This window comes from Mustelus asterias, chromosome 2, assembly GCF_964213995.1.
Source record: "Mustelus asterias chromosome 2, sMusAst1.hap1.1, whole genome shotgun sequence".
Taxonomy (NCBI): Eukaryota; Metazoa; Chordata; class Chondrichthyes; order Carcharhiniformes; family Triakidae; genus Mustelus; species Mustelus asterias.
The window spans coordinates 150,947,703-150,967,325 of record NC_135802.1 but is presented as its reverse complement, the minus strand read 5'-3'; the positions used below and the strand labels follow the sequence as shown (position 1 = coordinate 150,967,325).

The following is a 19,623-nucleotide window of genomic DNA, read 5'->3' as shown; positions in this document are numbered from 1 at the left end:
TATGTAGCCCACGTTAACACAAATATTCATCACTAATTCTTTCCAATTGAGTTTAACTGTTGAGCAAATACGGGTTATCTGCTGTGTCACACTATCATTTATTTTTGCATCTATCTGACAGGAAGGGCACACAAGATGCTTGTTTGTTGTATTTTATGGGCTATTTTAAGTAAATGTTCATAAATTTCAGAAGTGAACAGTGTCAGAAGTATACAAAACGAGTTTGGGAGAATCTGTCAGTTAGACAGCAATATTGAAATTACTTTGTTCTAGCTATGTAGAAAATATTTTTGTCAGTTCTTATTAATTGGCAAAATTCAACAAAGAACTGCTGTTTTATAGGTACAAAAACATAATGTAGATAAATGTTATATTAGACATATAAAGAAAAAAGTATAATAATTTAGGTATGTAATAAATAATTATCATTAGTAAAGCTTTTATGCAATCAGCAAATTTGTTCATATAAATATTTTAGAACAAACAAGATCATAGAAACCCTACAGTGCAGAAGGAGGCCATTCGGCCCATCGAGTCTGCACCGACCACAATCCCACCCAGGCTCTACCCCCACATATTTTACTTGCTAATCCCTCTAACCTACGCATCCCAGGACTCTAAGGGGCAATTTTTTTAACCTGGCCAATCAACCTAACCCGCACATCTTTGGACTGTGGGAGGAAACCGGAGCACCCGGAGGAAACCCACGCAGACACGAGGAGAATGTGCAAACACCACACAGACAGTGAGCCGGGAATCGAACCCAGGACCCTGGAGCTGTGAAGCAGCAGTGCTAACCACTTTTATGTGTGAAAATATCATGAGCTTTAAATTCCTTTAAATTCTTATTTGATGTGTTGGTCGTGATGTGAATGTTCTGGTGATATTTTAATGTTTTTTCTATATTCTGTTTTTTGTAATACATACAATGTGAGACATGGGGGGACTTAACAAAACATTGGCAATATTGAAATGAAACTTAAATAAGATCTAGGATTTTAATTGAAATTCGCTTTTCATAAAGTTATCCAGGGAGTGTTGGTGATGCAAGAATTTAAGGATTTGTATAAAAGTAGGCACTCTTATACATTATAGGGTTGGAGGAGCTTACATCAATAGGGAGGGGCAGGGCCGTGGAGGGAAAATTATAATTGAGTTTTTTTGACTATAAATAGCAGAAATCTTATTTTTACTGATCATTGATGTCACAGAAACACAGAATTGTTACAGTGAAGAAGGAGGCCATTTGGCTTAAACTTTCATTAAACAAAATCTAGTTACATCATCAATATTTTTCAGAAATATTTTGAGGATTTCTTCTATGTTCCTAAAATGACAAGTCTGCTCAGACCTCTGGTCGGTTTTCAGGAATCCTGCATCCCATTCACGAGCAAAAGATTTGGTCTGCTAATAACATTGTCCCCCAAATATGTTATTGCGCTTTGTGTATATGACATAATTTACGCCATTTGAAAACTAGATCCAGTGAACAAGCATGATATTGCATTATCTTTATTGTGTTGCTAGATCTTCATGTTTGGATACCTTGAATCTTTGCCTCTGGACCCCAAATTAATCCATTGAATCTTTGGATGCATGGCTAGATCTAATACTAACTCTCTGTATAATGTATTAATAATAAAAATCCTATCTTGTATTTAGACATTACCAGAAATGTTGAATTTAAAGTGCAATCAATCCACTTACGATCATTGCCTGAAGAGAGGTTTCCCTGATAGTTTAATCTAATAGGTATTAACCATATAGAACAAGAAGTTTTCAGGTTTCATCAGTGTTTATATGTTAGAAGGTACTATATTACCTTGTTTCTTTCTGATTTTGTTTGTTTTGAATTACATTGTTTTTTTTTGAAGGGTGTATCTCCTGAAGTCATTTACATAAAATCTTCCTTGTTTTCCGAAGGTGCTGATTCCTGCTGAGAAATAGTTCTGCTACCTAATGTTAATGCTTCTTTGATTTATGATGTAGAACATAACCAAGCTTTAGAGTCGGTTTCCACTCTCGCGTCCACCCCACCAGAAAATTAGGTTCACTTACAACCTTTACTTGAATAGTTTCAGTGTGAGTCTTGAAGTCTGAGCTTAATTCTGTCCTCGCACTCCTTTCAAATGCACACACACTCCAGCGCACATCATTGCAAGGTGATCATAAATGGCAACTCTCGCTTTTTTAACCTACTGTTCCTAACTTCATAGCACTGGATCCAGTTTGGTGCCCATGTGGGTCACTTGCTGGGAGAAACCACTCAACACAAGCCAGCAGTTGGGCGCTTCCTGATCTCTGGAACTCAACAACTCTATGTAAACTCGCTAAGCCAACAGTTGTTTCTCTTTCAAAAATAATAACTGTGTTTTCGAGCAATACTTTGCTGCATGTTAATAAAGATTGGATTTAAACTTTTAATCCATTCAACTTTTGTATGAAAAATGTTGCTACGTGTGCGCGGGACTTGTCCTGATCCCCCCCCATGCCGGCACTACAGTTAAGAAAGCCCACTAATGTGTCTACTTTCTCAGAAGACTAAGGAAATTTGGCATGTTAGCTATGACTCTCACCAACTTTTACAGATGCACCATGGAAAGCATTCTTTCTGGTTATATCACAGCTTGGTATGGCTCCTGCTCTGCCCAAGACTGCAAGAAACTGCAAAAGGTCATGAATGTAGTCCAATCCATCACGCAAACCAGCCTCCCATTTATTGACCCTGCCTACACTTCCCGCTGCCTCGGAAAAGCATCCAGCATAATTAAGGACCACACGCATCCCGGACATACTCTCTTCCACCTTCTTCCGACAGGGAAAAGATACAAAAGTCTAAGGTCACATACCAACCGACTCAAGATCAGTTTCATCCCTGCTGCCATCAAACTTTTGAACTTTCTCTACACCCTATCTATGACTGTCAAACTACATTCTGCACTCTCTCCTTTCCTTCTCTATGAATGGTATGCTTTGTCTGTACAGCATGGAAGAAACAATACTTTTAACTGTATACTAATACATGTGACAATAATTAATCAAATCAAATTGGATTTCTTTTTGATGTTTTGTGATTCTACTGTATTTCCTCCGTTTGAGAACTAATTTTAATTGTAAGATTTCTGGCATACATTTCTGCTGATTTGTAATTTTTACCCTGGAACGTTTGCAGCAGTACATTTGGAATTTAGATTCCAAAAGATGTTATCTAAACATGATTTTATGAGAAAGATGCTGTTGTTCTATCTAAGCACAGAAGGCATGGTATATATAGGTAACTTAAAGGGTGGTGCAGTATCTGTAGAGTTGATAGTTGTCTATCATTATGCCACCAATGTTGTTTTGCCCAACTTCTATTTGGTTGTTAGCTTTGCTAAATTGCTTTCCGTCAGAGTTTAGTCATTGTTTGTGGTTTTGATTATCCTGTGTGACTGTTCAGTTGGTTACTTTTTTATTGGAAGTATATCCAGATTCAAGTAAATGTGTTTGTCTTTCATGAAAACCGGTGATTTTTTGCTCAGAGTCTAGTTATCAGTACCATATTTTAGACACGAGCTGCTGACTATTTGTTATGAACAGTTTAGATAAAGTGTGGAAAATTGCACTCCAGTTTACAGTAAAATTGATTCATCCAGCTTTAGATTGCCAGATTGTGTTCAGCATTGTGAGCATGCTGCCCATTTAGAAATTTACATTGAAAGTTGCTGAAAACAGAATGGCATTCCATGATAGAAATAACACTACTTGCACTTGATGTGTTGGTCCTGTGCATTTTTTTTAATGAATGAATGTTGACCCTTCAAATTATTTTTCTGGAAACATGAATTTTAAAGTAATCGAATGGTCAGTCAAAAGCTGTGGGATTTCCTTGGATTTCTTGTTTAACCTAATCATCAGTCAAGCTGGAGAACTTAGAACAGGAATAATTTGGAGAAGAGCTTTGGTGAAATAACATAAACAGAAAGCAGTGTTAGTTTGTGGTTGTCAAAATGTTTTAATGATAGCGATGAATTGTAAACAAAGCTTGCAATCATTTGATGTAAAAGATAATGATTAAAATGGGTAGCTTAATGGAATGTGATGATGTTAACCCATCAGTGAAATTCCTGAACTGGCTAAGACCTTTTATAGTCATTGGCTCATATCAAAAGTATCTCTTTCTCTCATGTTGCTCAAAATCCTGTTGTTACTTACAAATCAGTGGTAATACATTAAATGAGTTGCTTTATGTTTCTCGGGGTATTTTTATATATGTATCGAATGATCTAGCAAGTTAAGTTCCCGTTAAATTTAGATCAAAAATTATTTTCGATGGGATCATCTTTTCGCTTTGAGTCATAGATTCATTACAGTACAGAGAGAGACCATTCAGTTCATCGCATCCATGCTAGCTCTCAGGAGAGCAGTCTAGTCAGCCCCATTTATCTGTTTTATTACCACAGCCCTGCAAGCTTAAGTGTACATCCAACTTTCGTTTAATCATTGTGACCAGAGCATCCCTGTGTGCCTTCTCCCTCCACAATAATGACCAGGCAGCTGTGGTGTCTCTTTGGGCGAGATTTTCTCTGATATCAGCAAAGCCCGATGGCCGGTGGGAAAAAACAATGGAGCCCACCGTGGAATTTAAGAGAAAGAGGACAGGCAGGGGTTCCATGATGTATCATTGGCAGGCGGCCACTGATTGCTCTGCCACACCATCAACTCAGTGCTTTAATTATCTGGGCCATTTTTAAGGACCATCCCAGCACATAGCATGCACACCAGGAAACATTGTTCACCCAGCGGCAGCCCCCCGGCATTAAACCTGCACTCCCTGCATTACCCTAGCACCCTCTGGTGTTAACCTGGCACAACCCACTCACCCTCTGAACGCAGTGCTCATCTCTGACCACCCCCCTCGGAGTTCTGCTCACCAGCTGCACGCCTCCTGAGGCCAGTCATGCATCAGGCTGCCGTGGACGCATTCTCTGACGTGGGGGTATGATTCTGGCCTACGGACACTATAATAATATGCAAATGACTGGGGGTGTCGGGTGAGGGCGGGGGGGTTACAATTGTTTCCCGCTTTTGGGTTGACTTGAAGCACAACTTCGGCCATGTCACGATATTTTCTGCTCTCGTCCACAGCTTCAGGTCTCTGAATGGATATCCCATCTCGGGAACCCACCTGCTGTCCTTGGGTGAATGAACACGAGGCCTCATAAATGGCCACCTCCCTGTAAGGTTACAATATTATGTGGCCAACCAACACTTAGGTCAGAATCCACTTTTACACCCGCTAGCAGCAAGGTTTCAGAGGTGGCAAAATTCCACCCTACGACTCCTATTTCAGGACTCTCTAATCAATGGAAAAAGCCTCTTAGCTTTCCTCTTAGATGATGTGACAGGGTAGATAGTAGAACCAGAATGTTATCACCGTCCACGGTGGCGGATTTTTTCCAATTGCATTGCAGCGAACGAAGATTTGGCTGGGCACCAAATTCTCCAACCTCGCTGCAGTGGGAGCGTGACGTGAACAGCCGGCAAGATGGCACCCTAAGAATTTAATGTATTTCGATGTGATTGCTCCCCATTCTTCTGAATGCCACTGAATTTAGGCCCCTTCTATTCAAACTCTTCTCATAGAACTGCCCCCTCACTCCAGGAGTCAATGAAGTGGACCTTTGTTGCATCCCCTTTGTTAGATAAGGGTTCAAAACTCTACTGTATGCAATATTCCAGCAGGCCTTACTCTTGCGCAACCCTTTTGTAACAAAGGCTAACAACATGCCATTTGTCTTCCTCGCTGCTTGCTGTATCGACACGTTAACATTGATCTTGCAGGATTCAATGAACCATGTGACCAGAAGTATGTGACAACGAGAAGTAAAATTTGTAGATGTGAAATACATGCAGATGTAACATTTCTATGAAAATCGATGGAAATAGCTACAGAATGAGGGTACGTTATGAATCTTTAGAGACTTATTCCACAGCTGTAGCGCTGAGATGAAACCAACATTTCATTACTCTGTCACCCAATACAGAAATCATAGAATCACTACAGCGCAGAAGGAGGCCATTTGGCTCAACGAGCCTGCACTTACAACAATCCCACCCAGGCCCCATCCCCTTAACCTCACGTATTTACCCTGCTAGTCCCCCTGACACTAAGGGACAATTTAGCATGGACAATCAACCTAACTCGCGCATCTTAAAGTTTATTTATTAGTCACAAGTAAGGCTTACGTTAACACTGCAATGAAGTTACTCCGGTGCCTGTTCGGGTCCATGTACCTAACCAGCACGTCTTTCAGACTGTGGGAGGAAACTGGAGCACCCGGAGGAAACCCATGCAGACACAGAGAGAACATGCAAACTCCACACAGACAGTGACCCAAGGCGGGAATCAAACCCGGGTCCCTGGCGCTGTGAGACAGCAGTGCCAACCACTGAGCCACCATGCCGCCCCAGTCTTTGGACTGGGGGAGGAAACCAGAGCACCGGGAAGAAACCCACGCCGACATGGGGAGAACGTGCAAACTCCACACAGACAGTGGCCCAAGGCCGGAATTGAACCCGGGTCCCTGGCACCATGAGGCAGTACTGCTAACCACTGTGCCACCCACTTCTGCAATCTGATCAGGTTTAATTGTTGGTGTTTATAATAAAGTTTTCTATTCTTTACCTACCCTACTTTCTTGTGGATATCCACTTATCTTAATTACCTGGGGAAAAAAAGCTGTTCCAGATTGCCTCTTTTGTGGCAATAGAGCGTGAAAACTCCTGAAACTTATATAACACAGCTCTCCTCCAACAAGCTGAAGTACCCGGTTGCCAATCTTAGTATGAAAAAAAACCTCGAATCAATGTGGTAATGTTCCTACCCACATCTGTAACATCTCTGTGGGAGTTTAAAACAAAAAAATGCTTGCATTTATATTACAACTTGTGGCATCCCTTCAAAACGTCTCAAGTGCTTTACACAACTTATTTAACAAGTGCAATCACTATTGTTATGTAGGCAAATACAACAGCCTATTTGTACAAAAGGCCCTAAAAATAGCAATATTTATTTTATTATTTTTTTATTTATAATTTATTTAATTATTAGTGCCACAAGCAGGCTTACATTAACACTGTAATGAAGTTACTGTGAAAATCCCCAAGTCGCCACACTCCAGCACCTTTTCGGGTACACTGAGGGAGAATTTAACATGGCCAATGCACCCAACCAGCACTTCTTTCGGACTGTGGGAGGAAACTGGAGCACACGGAGGAAACCCACGCAGACACGGGGAGAACGTGCAGACTCTGCACAGACAGTGACCCAAGCCAGGAATCGAACCCAGGTCCCTGGTGCTGTGTCACCGTGCTGCAATAAAATAGTTAAACTGTTGTGGTTGAAAGTTGGATGTTGACGTTCCTGGCCGTTTACAAACAATGCAATCTTAACTTTCATAATTTAACATCTCTTGTGAAGTTTGGCACCCCTGACAATGCAGCACTTGCTCAATATTGCCCTGAAACGTTAACTCTGATTATGTGCTCACGTCCAGGAGTGAGATTCAAAGTCATGGTGGGCAATTCTCCCCAAAAAATTCTAAGTATCGAATGCGTGTAAAAACTGGAGTAAATCACCTTTTTTCTTTCAGCGGAACTTTCAGAATGAATCTCCCACGCTCTGTACACTGCAGAATGCACTCGCATGAATCAGTTCAAAAATCTGTTGGCGGGGCCTATTCCAGCTGGAGAGGCCGGCAGCACCTTTTTCGGGTTGAGCGGACCGCTATGCATGCGCCAATCTGTCAATGTCGACACTGCATGTGCAATGGTCCCTGTCTGCCGGCTTCCCAATCGCTGGCCAGCCCTACGAGCCCGGCATCACCGGCCATGTGACCTCTGCTCCCCACCCCCGCCCATGGCTCGATCGCTGAGTCCCTGAATGTATCTGGGTTAGCCTTGCCCCCCCACCCTCCCCCGCAGCCCTATCTCCCGATTTTGACACTCTTCCCCCCCCCCGCCTCCCCCACACAGCCCCCAACCTTCCCAACAGGTTGACATCCACCCCCCTACACCGATGGCCAGCCCCAATCGCTGGCCGGCCTCCCTCCCTCCCTCTGTCACTCAGCCCAAAGTAAGTGTTTTAACAACACCAGGTTAAACTCCAACAGGTTTATTTGGTAGCAAATGCCATTAGCTTTCGGAGCGCTGCTCCTTCGTCAGATGGAGTGGATATCTGCTCTCAAACAGGGCACACCGAGACACAAAATCAAGTTATACAATACTGATTAGTTTGCGAATCTTTACAGCTGATCATCTGACGAAGGAGCAGCGCTCCGAAAGCTAATGGCATTTGCTACCAAATAAACCTGTTGGACTTTAATCTGGTGTTGTTAAAACTCTTACTGTGTTCACCCCAGTCCAACGCCGGCATCTCCACATCACTCAGCCCAAATGCAGAGTGGCAATGGGACCCCCAGCCCCCACCGATCTCCCCCCAGAGACCCTGTCCCTTGGCACTGCCCTATGCCTGGTATGCAGTGCCCAGGTGCCCCCTGGACACTGGCACTTTGCTGCTAGGCAGTGCCAGTCCTCCTGTCCCCCCCGGTGCCGTCTGGGTGCTTCGATTTCTCTCCTGCACTCCAGGGGGGGTAGGGCCTCCAGCTCCCCACAAGTGGGGAGCTATACTTTGCTGGAGGTGGTGGGGGGGGGAAGAGAGGCTGGCAGGGCCGGCGTCTTCAGCCCCGGGCCTGCTAAGGATATTAAAATTGTACGGCAATGAAAATTACCATAATTTATACAGCTTCGCGCAGATTTCTGGCACGGAGCTGACGGCGCTGGAAATCCAGCTGCCGAAGACTCGCGGAGGCCGTGGCACCCAGCGGGGAGCACGCAAAATGGCCTCTGCTCAAGTCTCCCGGATGGGAGAATCGCCCCCATAGTTTTTAGACTGATGAGCAAGATTGCTGCAGCAGTCTGAAACATTAACATTAACGCTGGTCTTACTACAATGTAAAAGCAAGTTAAAACTCATCGGACATGGAATGGTTCAACCACTTGACTAAAATCTGTGATTCGAACCACATCAGCAAAAACAAAAGACTGTCAGCTTCTGCTCAGTTGCAGACCCTGGCCAACCCATAGCCCTCTTTTTAATTTGAAGCTTTGATTTCACCTCCGTTTTTTCAATGTAGAGGGAGGCACCCCGGAAATAATAATTAAAAGTTGATGGACATTGGCCACAACTATTTGTCACCAGAAAGGCATGGGTGTATGTATCAGCAAAGGATTGGCAAGGTGGGGTGGGTCCCTACTCTTGGGGGAAAAAAAGAAGGCTGAGAGAATGACCTGATAGAAGTCTTTAAAATTATGGAAGGTTTTGAAAGAATGGATGCAGAGAGAATGCTTTCTCTTGTGGTGAAGAGCGTAACTAGAGATTGTCAGTATGTTGGTGACCAAGAAATTCAATTGGGAAATTTTACTTGGTGGTAAAAATGTTGAACTTGCTCCCACAGGGAGTAATTGAAGCAAATAATATATATGTAAATTGATTGAAGGGGGAGCGAGACAGACAAGCATTTGAGGGAGAAGGAAATAGGTGGTTACGATGATAGATTTAGATGAGGAAAAAATGGAGGAGGCTTGACAGGAACATAAACACTGGCATGAAGTGGTTTGACCAAATGGCCAGTTCCTGTGCCATATATCCTATGTAAATAACTTGTAAGCTGTGGTTTATTGAGAAAGAAATATCATTAGATTGCACAGACCATCACCGCCCCAATACCCATTGTAACTCATCCATTTTTCTCCCTCCTTTCCCCTTTTCTCTCCTTTCATAATCTTAAGTATTTCTCGACATCTACCAATTTGGCCGAGAATGGATTTTTGGGTTTCTTTGTATTATGCTTTTGCTGTGAAATAAAGTTACTTGGTTCACAGGAAATTAACTTCCAGGATAGCAGACATTGTCCAGAATATTGTTTCTGACCTTTATTCAGGATACTAGGCAAATTTGTTGACATGGTAATGTGCATTCAGAATTCTTGCATATGTTTCAGTCGGGCATTGGTGAGGAAGGAATGTTTGGTTGTTAGCACATTTCAGCAACTTTCTCATCTGTAATTTTGGATTGGTTTCATTCACTGGGCACAGTAGGGAGCCAAGCTAAACTAGCAATGAAACTTCCATCTATTCATAGTGGTTGCAAATTTCAAAGTGACGGAATGAAAGATATTCCTTTCCAATTAAAAAGAACAATACTGCAGATGTTGGAAGTCAAACAAAAGCAGAAAAGCTGGAAGCACAATATAGAATGGTTAGCATCCATGCAGGGACAAGTAGATAAGGTGGTTCAGAAGGCATACAGGATACTTTCTTTATTAACTCGGGCACCGAATATAAGAGCAGGGAGGTTATGCTGTATAAACACTAGTAAGGCAACAACTAGAGGAATACACACAGCTCTAGTCATTGCCTATAAGGAATAATGTGACCACACGAGAGAGATTAGAGGAGATTTAGGAGGATGATGCTAGGATTGGAGTATTTTAAGGATTATATAGGCTGGAATTGTTTTCTTAGGACAGAGAAAGCTAAGGGAAGATTTAAATGAGGTACACAAAATTGAGGGGTCTAGATAGCGTAAATAGGAAGAAACTATTTCACTTAGAAGCGAGGTCAGTAGCCAGGGGAATTAGATGAAAAGTGATTGGCAGAAGTATCTAGAGAGAGCATGCTGGGGGTATGGAACTCATTGCCTGAAATGGTGGTCGAGGCAAAAATACTTGCACCTAAACTTGAAGTGCTGTAACTGACAAGGCAATGAACCAAGAGCTGAACAGCAGGTTAGGCAAGGTTGCACCTCTTCAGCTGACACAGGCACCAGATGCACCATAGAAAGCATTCTTTCTGGTGTCAGAGCTTGGTATGACTCCTGCTCTGCCCAAGACTGCAAGAAACTACAAAAGGTCGTGAATGTAGCCCAATCCATCGCGCAAACCAGCCTCCCATCCATTGACTCTGTCTACACTTCCCGCTGCCTCAAAGAACAAAGAACAATACAGCACAGGAACAGGCCCTTCGGCCTTCCAAGCCCGAGCCGCTCCCTGGTCCAAACTAGACCATTCTTTTGTATCCCTCCATTCCCACTCCGTTCATGTGGCTATCTAGATAAGTCTTAAACGTTCCCAGTGTGTCCGCCTCCACCACCTTGCCCGGCAGCGCATTCCAGGCCCCTCTGTATAAAATACATCCTTCTGATATCCGTGTTAAACCTCCCCACCCGCCCCCCCCACCCCCATCTCACCCTGAACCTATGACCCCTCGTGAACATCATCACTGACCTGGGAAAAAGCTTCCCACCGTTCACCCTATCTATGCCTTTCATAATTTTATACACCTCTATTAGGTCACCCCCATCATCCGTCTTTCCAGTGAGAACAACCCCACTTTACCCAATCTCTCCTCATAACCAAGCCCTTCTATACCAGGCAACATCCTGGTAAGCCTCCTCTGCACTCTCTCTAAAGCCTCCACGTCCTTCTGGTAGTGTGGCGACCCAGAACTGGGCGCAGTATTCCAAATGCGGCCGAACCAACGTTCTATACAACTGCAACATCAGACCACAACTTTTATACTCTATGCCCCGTCCTATAAAGGCAAGCAAGCCATATGCCTTATTCACTACCTTCTCCACCTGTGACGTCAACTTCAAGGATCTGTGGACTTGCACACCCAGGTCCCTCTGCGTATCTACACCCTTTATGGTTCTGCCATTTATCGTATAGATCCCCCCTACGTTAGTTCTACCAAAATGCATCACTTCGCATTTATCTGGATTGAACTCCATCTGCCATTTCTTTGCCCAAATTTCCAGCCTATCTATATCCTTCTGTAGCCTCTGACAATGTTCCTCACTATCTGCGAGTCCAGCCATTTTCTTGTCGTCCGCAAACTCACTGATCACCCCAGTTACACCTTCTTCCAGATCGTTTATATAAATCACAAACAGCAGAGGTCCCAATACAGAGCCCTGCGGAACACCACTAGTCACAGGCATCCAGCCGGAAAAAGACTCTTCCACTACCACCCTCTGTCTTCTGTGACCAAGCACCTATCCATTATCTCCTGACATATCCGTTCTTCCACTTCCCTTGGGCTGTTGGGGGGCCTGTAGTATACCCCCAACATAGCGACTGCGCCCTTCCTGTTTCTGAGCTCCACCCACAGTGACTCGTTACACGATCCCTCTGCACCGCTGTAATATGTTCTCTAACTAATACTGCTACACCCCCACCTCTTTTGGCCCCTCCTCTGTCTCACCTAAAACACTTGTACCCCGGAATATTCAGGTTGCCAGTCCTGTCCCTCTTTCAACCAAGTCTCTGTCACCGCAGCCACATCCAAATTCCTCGTCAGCATTAAGGCCCTAAGTTCGTCTTTCTTACCTGCTACGCTCCTTGCATTGAAGTAGATGCACTCCAGACCTCCAGGCCCAGTGAGGTCATCCTCCCCCAGAGTGCTCCTCTTCTTTGCCAGCCTTGTTCTGGCCCCAAGCTCATCCCCAGCCTCTCCACTTGTAGACATAATTTTTTGATCCCCACCCCCCTGCCATATTAGTTTAAACCCACCCGAACTGCACTAGCAAAACTCCCAGCCAGGATATTCGTGCCCTTCCAATTTAGTTGTGACCCATCCTTCTTGTATGTCCTTCTTTGCCTCGGCAAAGCAGCCAGCATAATTAAGGACCCCACGCACCCCGGACATTCTCTCTTCCACCTTCTTCCGTCGGGAAAAAGATACAAAAGTCAATACATACCAACCGACTCGAGAACAGTTTCTTCCCTGCTGCCATCAGACTTTTGAATGGACCTACCTCGCATTAAGTTGATCTTTCTCTACATCCTAGCTATGACTGTAACACGACATTCTGCACTTTCTCATTTCCTTCTCTCGGTACAGTATGCTTTGTCTGTATAGCGCGCAAGAAACAATACTTTTCACTGTATACTAATACATGTGACAATAATAAATCAAATCAAATCAAATGGGCTGAATTACTTCTTTCTGTGTAGTGGATTTTCTATGTATTTGACAAGTTCAGGCGTATACCATCCAAAACTGGCAAATCACAGATATTAAGACTAACCTTTTTGCTTTCTTCAATTGTTTTAATTTGCCTGCCTTTCGTGCTTTTAATTTTGTCAATGGGTCTGCATTCAAATCATCAACTGGGTGTGCTGTCCGCAGATACTCATCGAGTTGCTATGTTCCCCATAACTGTGTCCCAGTCATTTGACAGAAACCATTCATTTCTGAATTTGTTTCTAACTTTGCATGTTTTGTTATTCTTTGGAAGACCTTCTGAAGTCATGCAATGTCATATTTGCAGGTTAGCATTGATGCAGTGAAGCACCTGGACCAGAGGCTTTTCGAAACATATATTGAACTAAGAGCGGATCCGATTGTTGGTTCTCTAGAGCCTGGGATTTATGCTGGATATTTTGATTGGAAAGACTGTCTTGCACCAACAGGTATGTTGTATTCTTCTCTAATCTGCAGCTCTGAAAGCTGACCTACTTGAAATTTCTGTAAAATGTCTACCTTTAATTAATTCATTATAACTCCTGCCATGTACCGCATTGAAGCACAGGAAGTCAAGACCCACTCTGCCCATAGGTACAAGCGTGATGGCAGCTGATATCATCATTATGCATTCCTTCTCCATTGAATGCCCATGCCATTTGTCACTTCGCTTGCTGCTGTTTCACTCACCGTCCCACTTGCTGCTTCACTCACCGCTCACTGCCCCACTCACTTCTTCGCTCACTGTCCCTCCCACTCACTGATCTGAACACTTCAATAAACAAAACGTCTACTTTAAATAGTTATCTAAGTTTTAAACAAACTGTGCTTTCTGTGTTACAATTAGTTCAATCTGTGTTCTTTGAAGCAGGCAGATACCTGCAGTATCACTGGCAATGGTGTCACGAGCTCAGCGACTCTGTTTGTGGGGAATGCAACCCCTCCAACTGCCTCGGCAGCAAATGCAGCCTCATTAATTTAACTGCAGTATATTGATAAGGTAGAACAGGAATAATTGCTGCGCAAGAGATTATTTAATAAGTTACTGCACTTTCAGGCGAAGTATCTTTTGTGCTTTGCATAATATCAGTTCAGATATATAGCCTGGATGTTACTGCAATTTAGACCTTATTACTGGACAAGCATTTATGATTTATTGTAGATTTCCCTTTTAATTGATGCAGATATTAACTCAATTCAAGCAACTGTGTTCACTCCTTTAAAATGGTGGACTGAGAGATGTAAGAATGTATCAAGCATTTATTCTCTATTATGGCAGCAGTCATCTCTATGTTGTAAGTTTGTTGCACATATCATGATTACTTTTGTGGGATCTAATGTATAATATGCCTTGTCAATATGTAGTATTACAGAGGCTAAAAATAACCATTTGACTCTTCCAGTTGGCATTGACCTGTTATTCTGGATCAACCACGCAGGCAAACCTCACACCAAATGTATCAATATTTCCACTTCACAGTAAAGAGGTTTTAAATGCTTCACCTCTCCATTTCTTGCCTCTTCATTTGCTCTTGCCAGCCTTTTTCTTAGGCAGTCTTCGAACAAGCAACCTTAAAATGCTGATCCCACAATATCCTATTCAGAATTGCAGCTATGTAAGACATTCCCTTCTCTTTAGCAAGCTCCTGGTAGAAAGCCCAATTTAGGATTGGAGCTCTCGCAGCCTTCGGAAATGACCCTAAGAAGGTGTTGAGTAAGTACACAGCTTACACGGGTGCAGTTTTGTAGCCAAACACCAGGCCCCCCCAAAAAATCATACAATCCTTACAGTGCAGAAGAGGCCATTTGGCCCATTGAGTCTGTATCGACCCACCTTATTATCTTTCCCAGGCCCTATCCCGTAACCCCAAGTATTTATTCCGCTAATTCCAATAACCTATGCATCTTGGGACACTAAGGGGCAATTTAGCTTGGCTAATCCATCTAACCTGCACATCTTTGAACTGTGGTAGGAAACCGGGGCACCCGGAGGAAACCTATGCAGACACGGGGGGAATGTGCAGACTTCACACAGCACGTGACCAAAGCCGGGAATCGAACCCAGGTCCCTGGCACTGTGAGGCAGCAGTACCAACCACTGTACCACTGGACCGCCTCATATATAGTCTCATAACTTTTTTATCTAATGCTTTGAGTTTAATATAAATGTTAATTTACTAAGCTGTGAAAATAAATTCTATTTTGGCAATTCTGATTAGGTGGATAGCCAAAAGCAGAATTTTTGGCTAATCTCAATTCAGATAACTTAACTTTGAAGAATGTCACACATGACGGGCAGAAGTATTGTGCCAGAGGGTTTATTTGGGTCTATTGTTATATTGTCCAGTGCTCAGTTGGTAGCACTCTCACCTCCAAGTCAGGAGGTTCCAGTCTCACTCCAGGACTTGAAGATGAAAGTCAAGGCTGACATTCCATTGGAGTGAAACTAATGGGGAGCACGGTGACACAGTGATTAGCACTGCTGCTTTCACAGTGCCAGGGACTCGGGTTCGATTCTGGCCATGGTCTGTGTGGAGTTTGTACGTTCCCCCCCATGTCTGCATGGGTTTCCTCTGGGTGCTCCAGCTTTCTCCCACAGTCGAAAGGCGGTTTGTCCATGCTAACTCTCCCCTTAGTTCCCAAAGGTGTGTAGGTTAGGTAGATTAGCCGTGTTAAAAGCGAGGGGTTACGGCGATAGGGCGGAGTGTTGGCTTGGATAAGATGCTCTTTTGATGAGACGGTGCGGACTCAGTAGGCCGAATGGCCTCCTTCAACACTGTAGGGATTCTCTGGTAAAGTACTCTGTAGTATCGTTCGAATGAGATGTTAAACCGAAGTCATATTTTTCAGCTGGATCTAAAGGATCCCATTGCCACTAATTCAAAGAAGGACGGAGTGTTTTGGCCAATATTTATTCCTTGGTCAACATAACAAAAAAAAAGGATTATCTGGGCATTATCATATTGCTGTTTGTAGTAGTTTGTTGTGCATTTCCTACATTGCAACAGTGACGACAGTCAAAGATAATCTGTTGGTTGTCAAGGGATTTGAGACATCCAGTGATCGTAAATGATGCAATATAAATGCAACTCTTTTTTCCTATTCTTTGTTTCGGTGACATTTTATTTCAAGGAGTAAATACATTTTATGAAGTAGAATAATCCTATTAGAAAAAGGGATGTAAAAGGGCCTAACGAGGTAATTTTAACCTCACGGAGCCCTGTCCCTGGCATGGAGATTTGTACACCAAAAGCACATTGAGAATTTGAGTATTGCTCCACAATTCTCCAACCATTGGTTTTAGGGGGCAGAAGTTGTGGGCTGGCTTCGTCCAAATTCCTGATGCATGTTCCATGCTCACCTTGTGAATTTGCAGAGGTACCTGTTACGCATCCGATTTCCCCCCAAACAAATGAAGTGAAACTTCAGTAAGATTTGTTCAGTTGCGAATGCAGTCGTCTGTGGATTCATGTGGAGTTTTTCTTCTGTGGCATGTCTTGTAATTTAGAAAGCCCTCTGCTCAATTTGCGTAGATTTTAATTTTTAAAGGCTTAAAAAAAACCTCACATTTTGTAACCAATTAAAATTGTGTGGGATGAAAAGCAGAAGCTCAAAATTTGTCTTAAATCCGTGAATAAACTGAATTCTCATACCTTCTGAGTACTTGAGAAGATATTTTTCATAAGATATCTCCAGTACAGTGTATGTTAAATAATGTCAATTTTAATTCTGTTGTTGGTAAGTAAAATGAATGCAACGTGCTGCTTTTTTTTTAGGGTAAGTTAAACGGATCTTTGCTTCCTAGAACTTGTGCATCTCATCTCTGCATAATGGTCGCAATGTTTTTTTTTGACTGCTATCTGTTTGAAATGTTACCGTGAATAGGATTCTGCATAACTTTGTACATCTATTCTGAAAGAGGAAATTACTGGAATAGTGAATCAATTAACAGTGCGTGGGAGACTATTTACTGTAATCTGGTGACCATAACCCGTAACAAATGGACACTCTGCACACATGGGGTTTGAAGTGTCCTCTAGTGGTAGTAAATGAAAACACATGTTTAGAAAGTTACGATTGTGCAGGACCATGGTGGAATAATAACTTAAAGATTTTTAAAGATCTTCCTGCAAGTAATGATGATCTCTCTATGATTTTTCTCTGACTTGCACTATTTCCTATGTTTGGTTATTGAGGTGTAAAACAATTGCATTTGTTTAGCACGTCAGTAAGTTTCAGAGTGCTCCAAACAATGAACAACTCTTTTTTGATTTGATTTGATTTATTATTGTCACATGTATTAGTCATAGAAATCATAGAAACCCTACAGTGTAGAAAGAGGCCATTCGGCCCATCGAGTCTACACCGACCACAATCCCACCCAGGCCCTACCCCCATATCCCTACATATTTACCCACTAATCCCTCTAACCTACGCATCTCAAGACACTAAGGGGCAATTTTAGCACAGCCAATCAACCTAACCCGCACATCTTTGGACTGTGGGAGGAAACCGGAGCACCCAGAGGAAACCCACACAGACACGAGGAGAATGTGCAAACTCCACACAGACAGTGACCCAAGCCGGGAATCGAACCCACGTCCCTGGAGCTGTGAAGCAGCAGTGCTAACCACTGTGCTACCATGCTGCCCTATTAGTATACAGTGAAAAGTATTGTTTCTTGCAAGCTAGACAAACAAAGCATACCGTTCATAGCGAGAGTGCGGAATGTAGTATTACAGTCATAACTAGGGTGTAGAGAAAGATCAACTTAATGCGTGGTAGATCCAGTCAAAAGTCTAATGGCAACAGGGAAGAAGCTGTTCTTGAGTCGGTTGGTACGTGACCTCAGGCTATTGCATCTTTTTCCCGACGGTAGAAGATGGAAGAGAGAATGTCCGGGGTGCGTGGGGTCCTTAATTCTGCTGGCTGCTTTGCCGAGCCAGCAGGAAGTGGAAACAGAGTCAATGAATGGGAGGCTGGTTTGCGTGGTGGATTGGGCTACATTCATGACCTTTTGTAGTTTCATGCGGTCCTGGGCAGAGCAGAAGCTATACCAAGCTGTGATACAACCAGAAAGAATGCTTTATATGGTGCATCTGTAAAGATTGGTGAGAGTCATAGCTCACATGCTACATTTCCTTAGTCTTCTGAGAAAGTAGAGGCATTGGTGGGCTTTCTTAACTATAGTGTCGGCATGGGGGGACCAGGACAGGTTGTTGGTGATCTGGACATCTAAAAACTTGATGTAGACAGGAGCATGTTCTCCTCTATGTTTCCTGAAGTCGATGACAATCTCCTTCATTTTGTTGACATTGAGGGAGAGATTATTGTCGCCACAACAGTTCACCAGATTTTCTATCTCATTCCTGTACTCTGTCTCTTTTTTATGTTCTTGTGTAACAGACCCCTAAGATCTGAACAATTGAATTTTTAAAATAAGTTTTAGATACCACACTAGTTTTGCATTGTGTCCTCTCACAGAAAGTTTATGGATCCAAAAGAGGCTGTTCTGCCCATCATGGCACTATTAGCTGAAACAAAGCTATCTATACAATCTTGCCTCACAGCAAAAAGGGGTGGGATTGTGGTCGGTGCAGACTCGATGGGCCGAATGGCCTCTTTCTGTACTGTAGGGTTTCTATGATTTCTATGATTTCCTGAATCTCACCTACATCCTCTGTAGTGTGCAGTCACATCTCTAGCTGTGGCCTAATGGCATGTTTGTTCTGGCAAAGTCTTCCTTGAACTTGCGCTTGGCTAATAAAGGAAAATATCTCTCATGCTTTCTTGGCCATTCTATCTACCTGTCAAGGATCTGTGGACATGCACTCTACATTTCTCAGTATCCCACCATTTACTGGGTATTCCCTTGCTTGTTGGTCCTCAATGCGTTACCTCAAACTTCTTCAGACTGAATTCCATTTATCACTTTCTTTCCCACCTGACCAGTCCATTTCTATTTTCCTGCAGTCTAATGTTAATGTAAGCCTACTTGTGACTAATAAATAGATAAAACCTTTCCTCTGCACTCTCAGCCACATGTATAATCTTTAAACTTGTTAATTATGTCTTCTATATTTAAGTCTAAATCATTGATATGTACCATGGAAACAAGGGTGAACCCTGGGAACCCCACTGGTAACAACTTTTCAGTCATAAGACCATCTGTCAACTGTACCCTTTACTTCCTGCCAGTCGGCCAACTTTGGAATGCCACTTTCCCTCGCATCCCCTTTAGGACTAATCTGCCCTGTGGGACTTTGTCAAAAGCCTTGCTAGAATTCATGTAGAATACACCAAGTCTGCCACTCTCATTAACCCTCCTTGTTATCTCCTCAAAACAAATTCAATCAAGTTAGTCAGACATGACCTTGCATCGAAAAAAAAATCCACGCTGACTGTCATTGATTAATCCATGGCTTTCTAAATGATAATTTATACTTCCCTCAGATTTTTATTCCAAAATGTGCTCATCACCAAGGCTTCATCAATCCCTCCAAGGGACTGATCTCTCTCATTCTCAGTTTCATCCGGCTAAATCCATTGTACCCA

General features: G+C 43.0%; 1 protein-coding gene across 2 annotated transcripts in view; it reads left to right on the top strand.

Moving 5' to 3' along the window:
- Positions 1-19,623, top strand: part of exoc2 (exocyst complex component 2) — a 268,711-nt gene that overhangs the window by 205,269 nt on the left and 43,819 nt on the right. For both annotated transcript variants that reach the window (XM_078198474.1, XM_078198482.1), the window contains exon 23: positions 13,376-13,517. In XM_078198474.1, the coding sequence (XP_078054600.1) occupies positions 13,376-13,517 (142 nt within the window). The remainder of the gene's footprint in view (positions 1-13,375; positions 13,518-19,623) is intronic.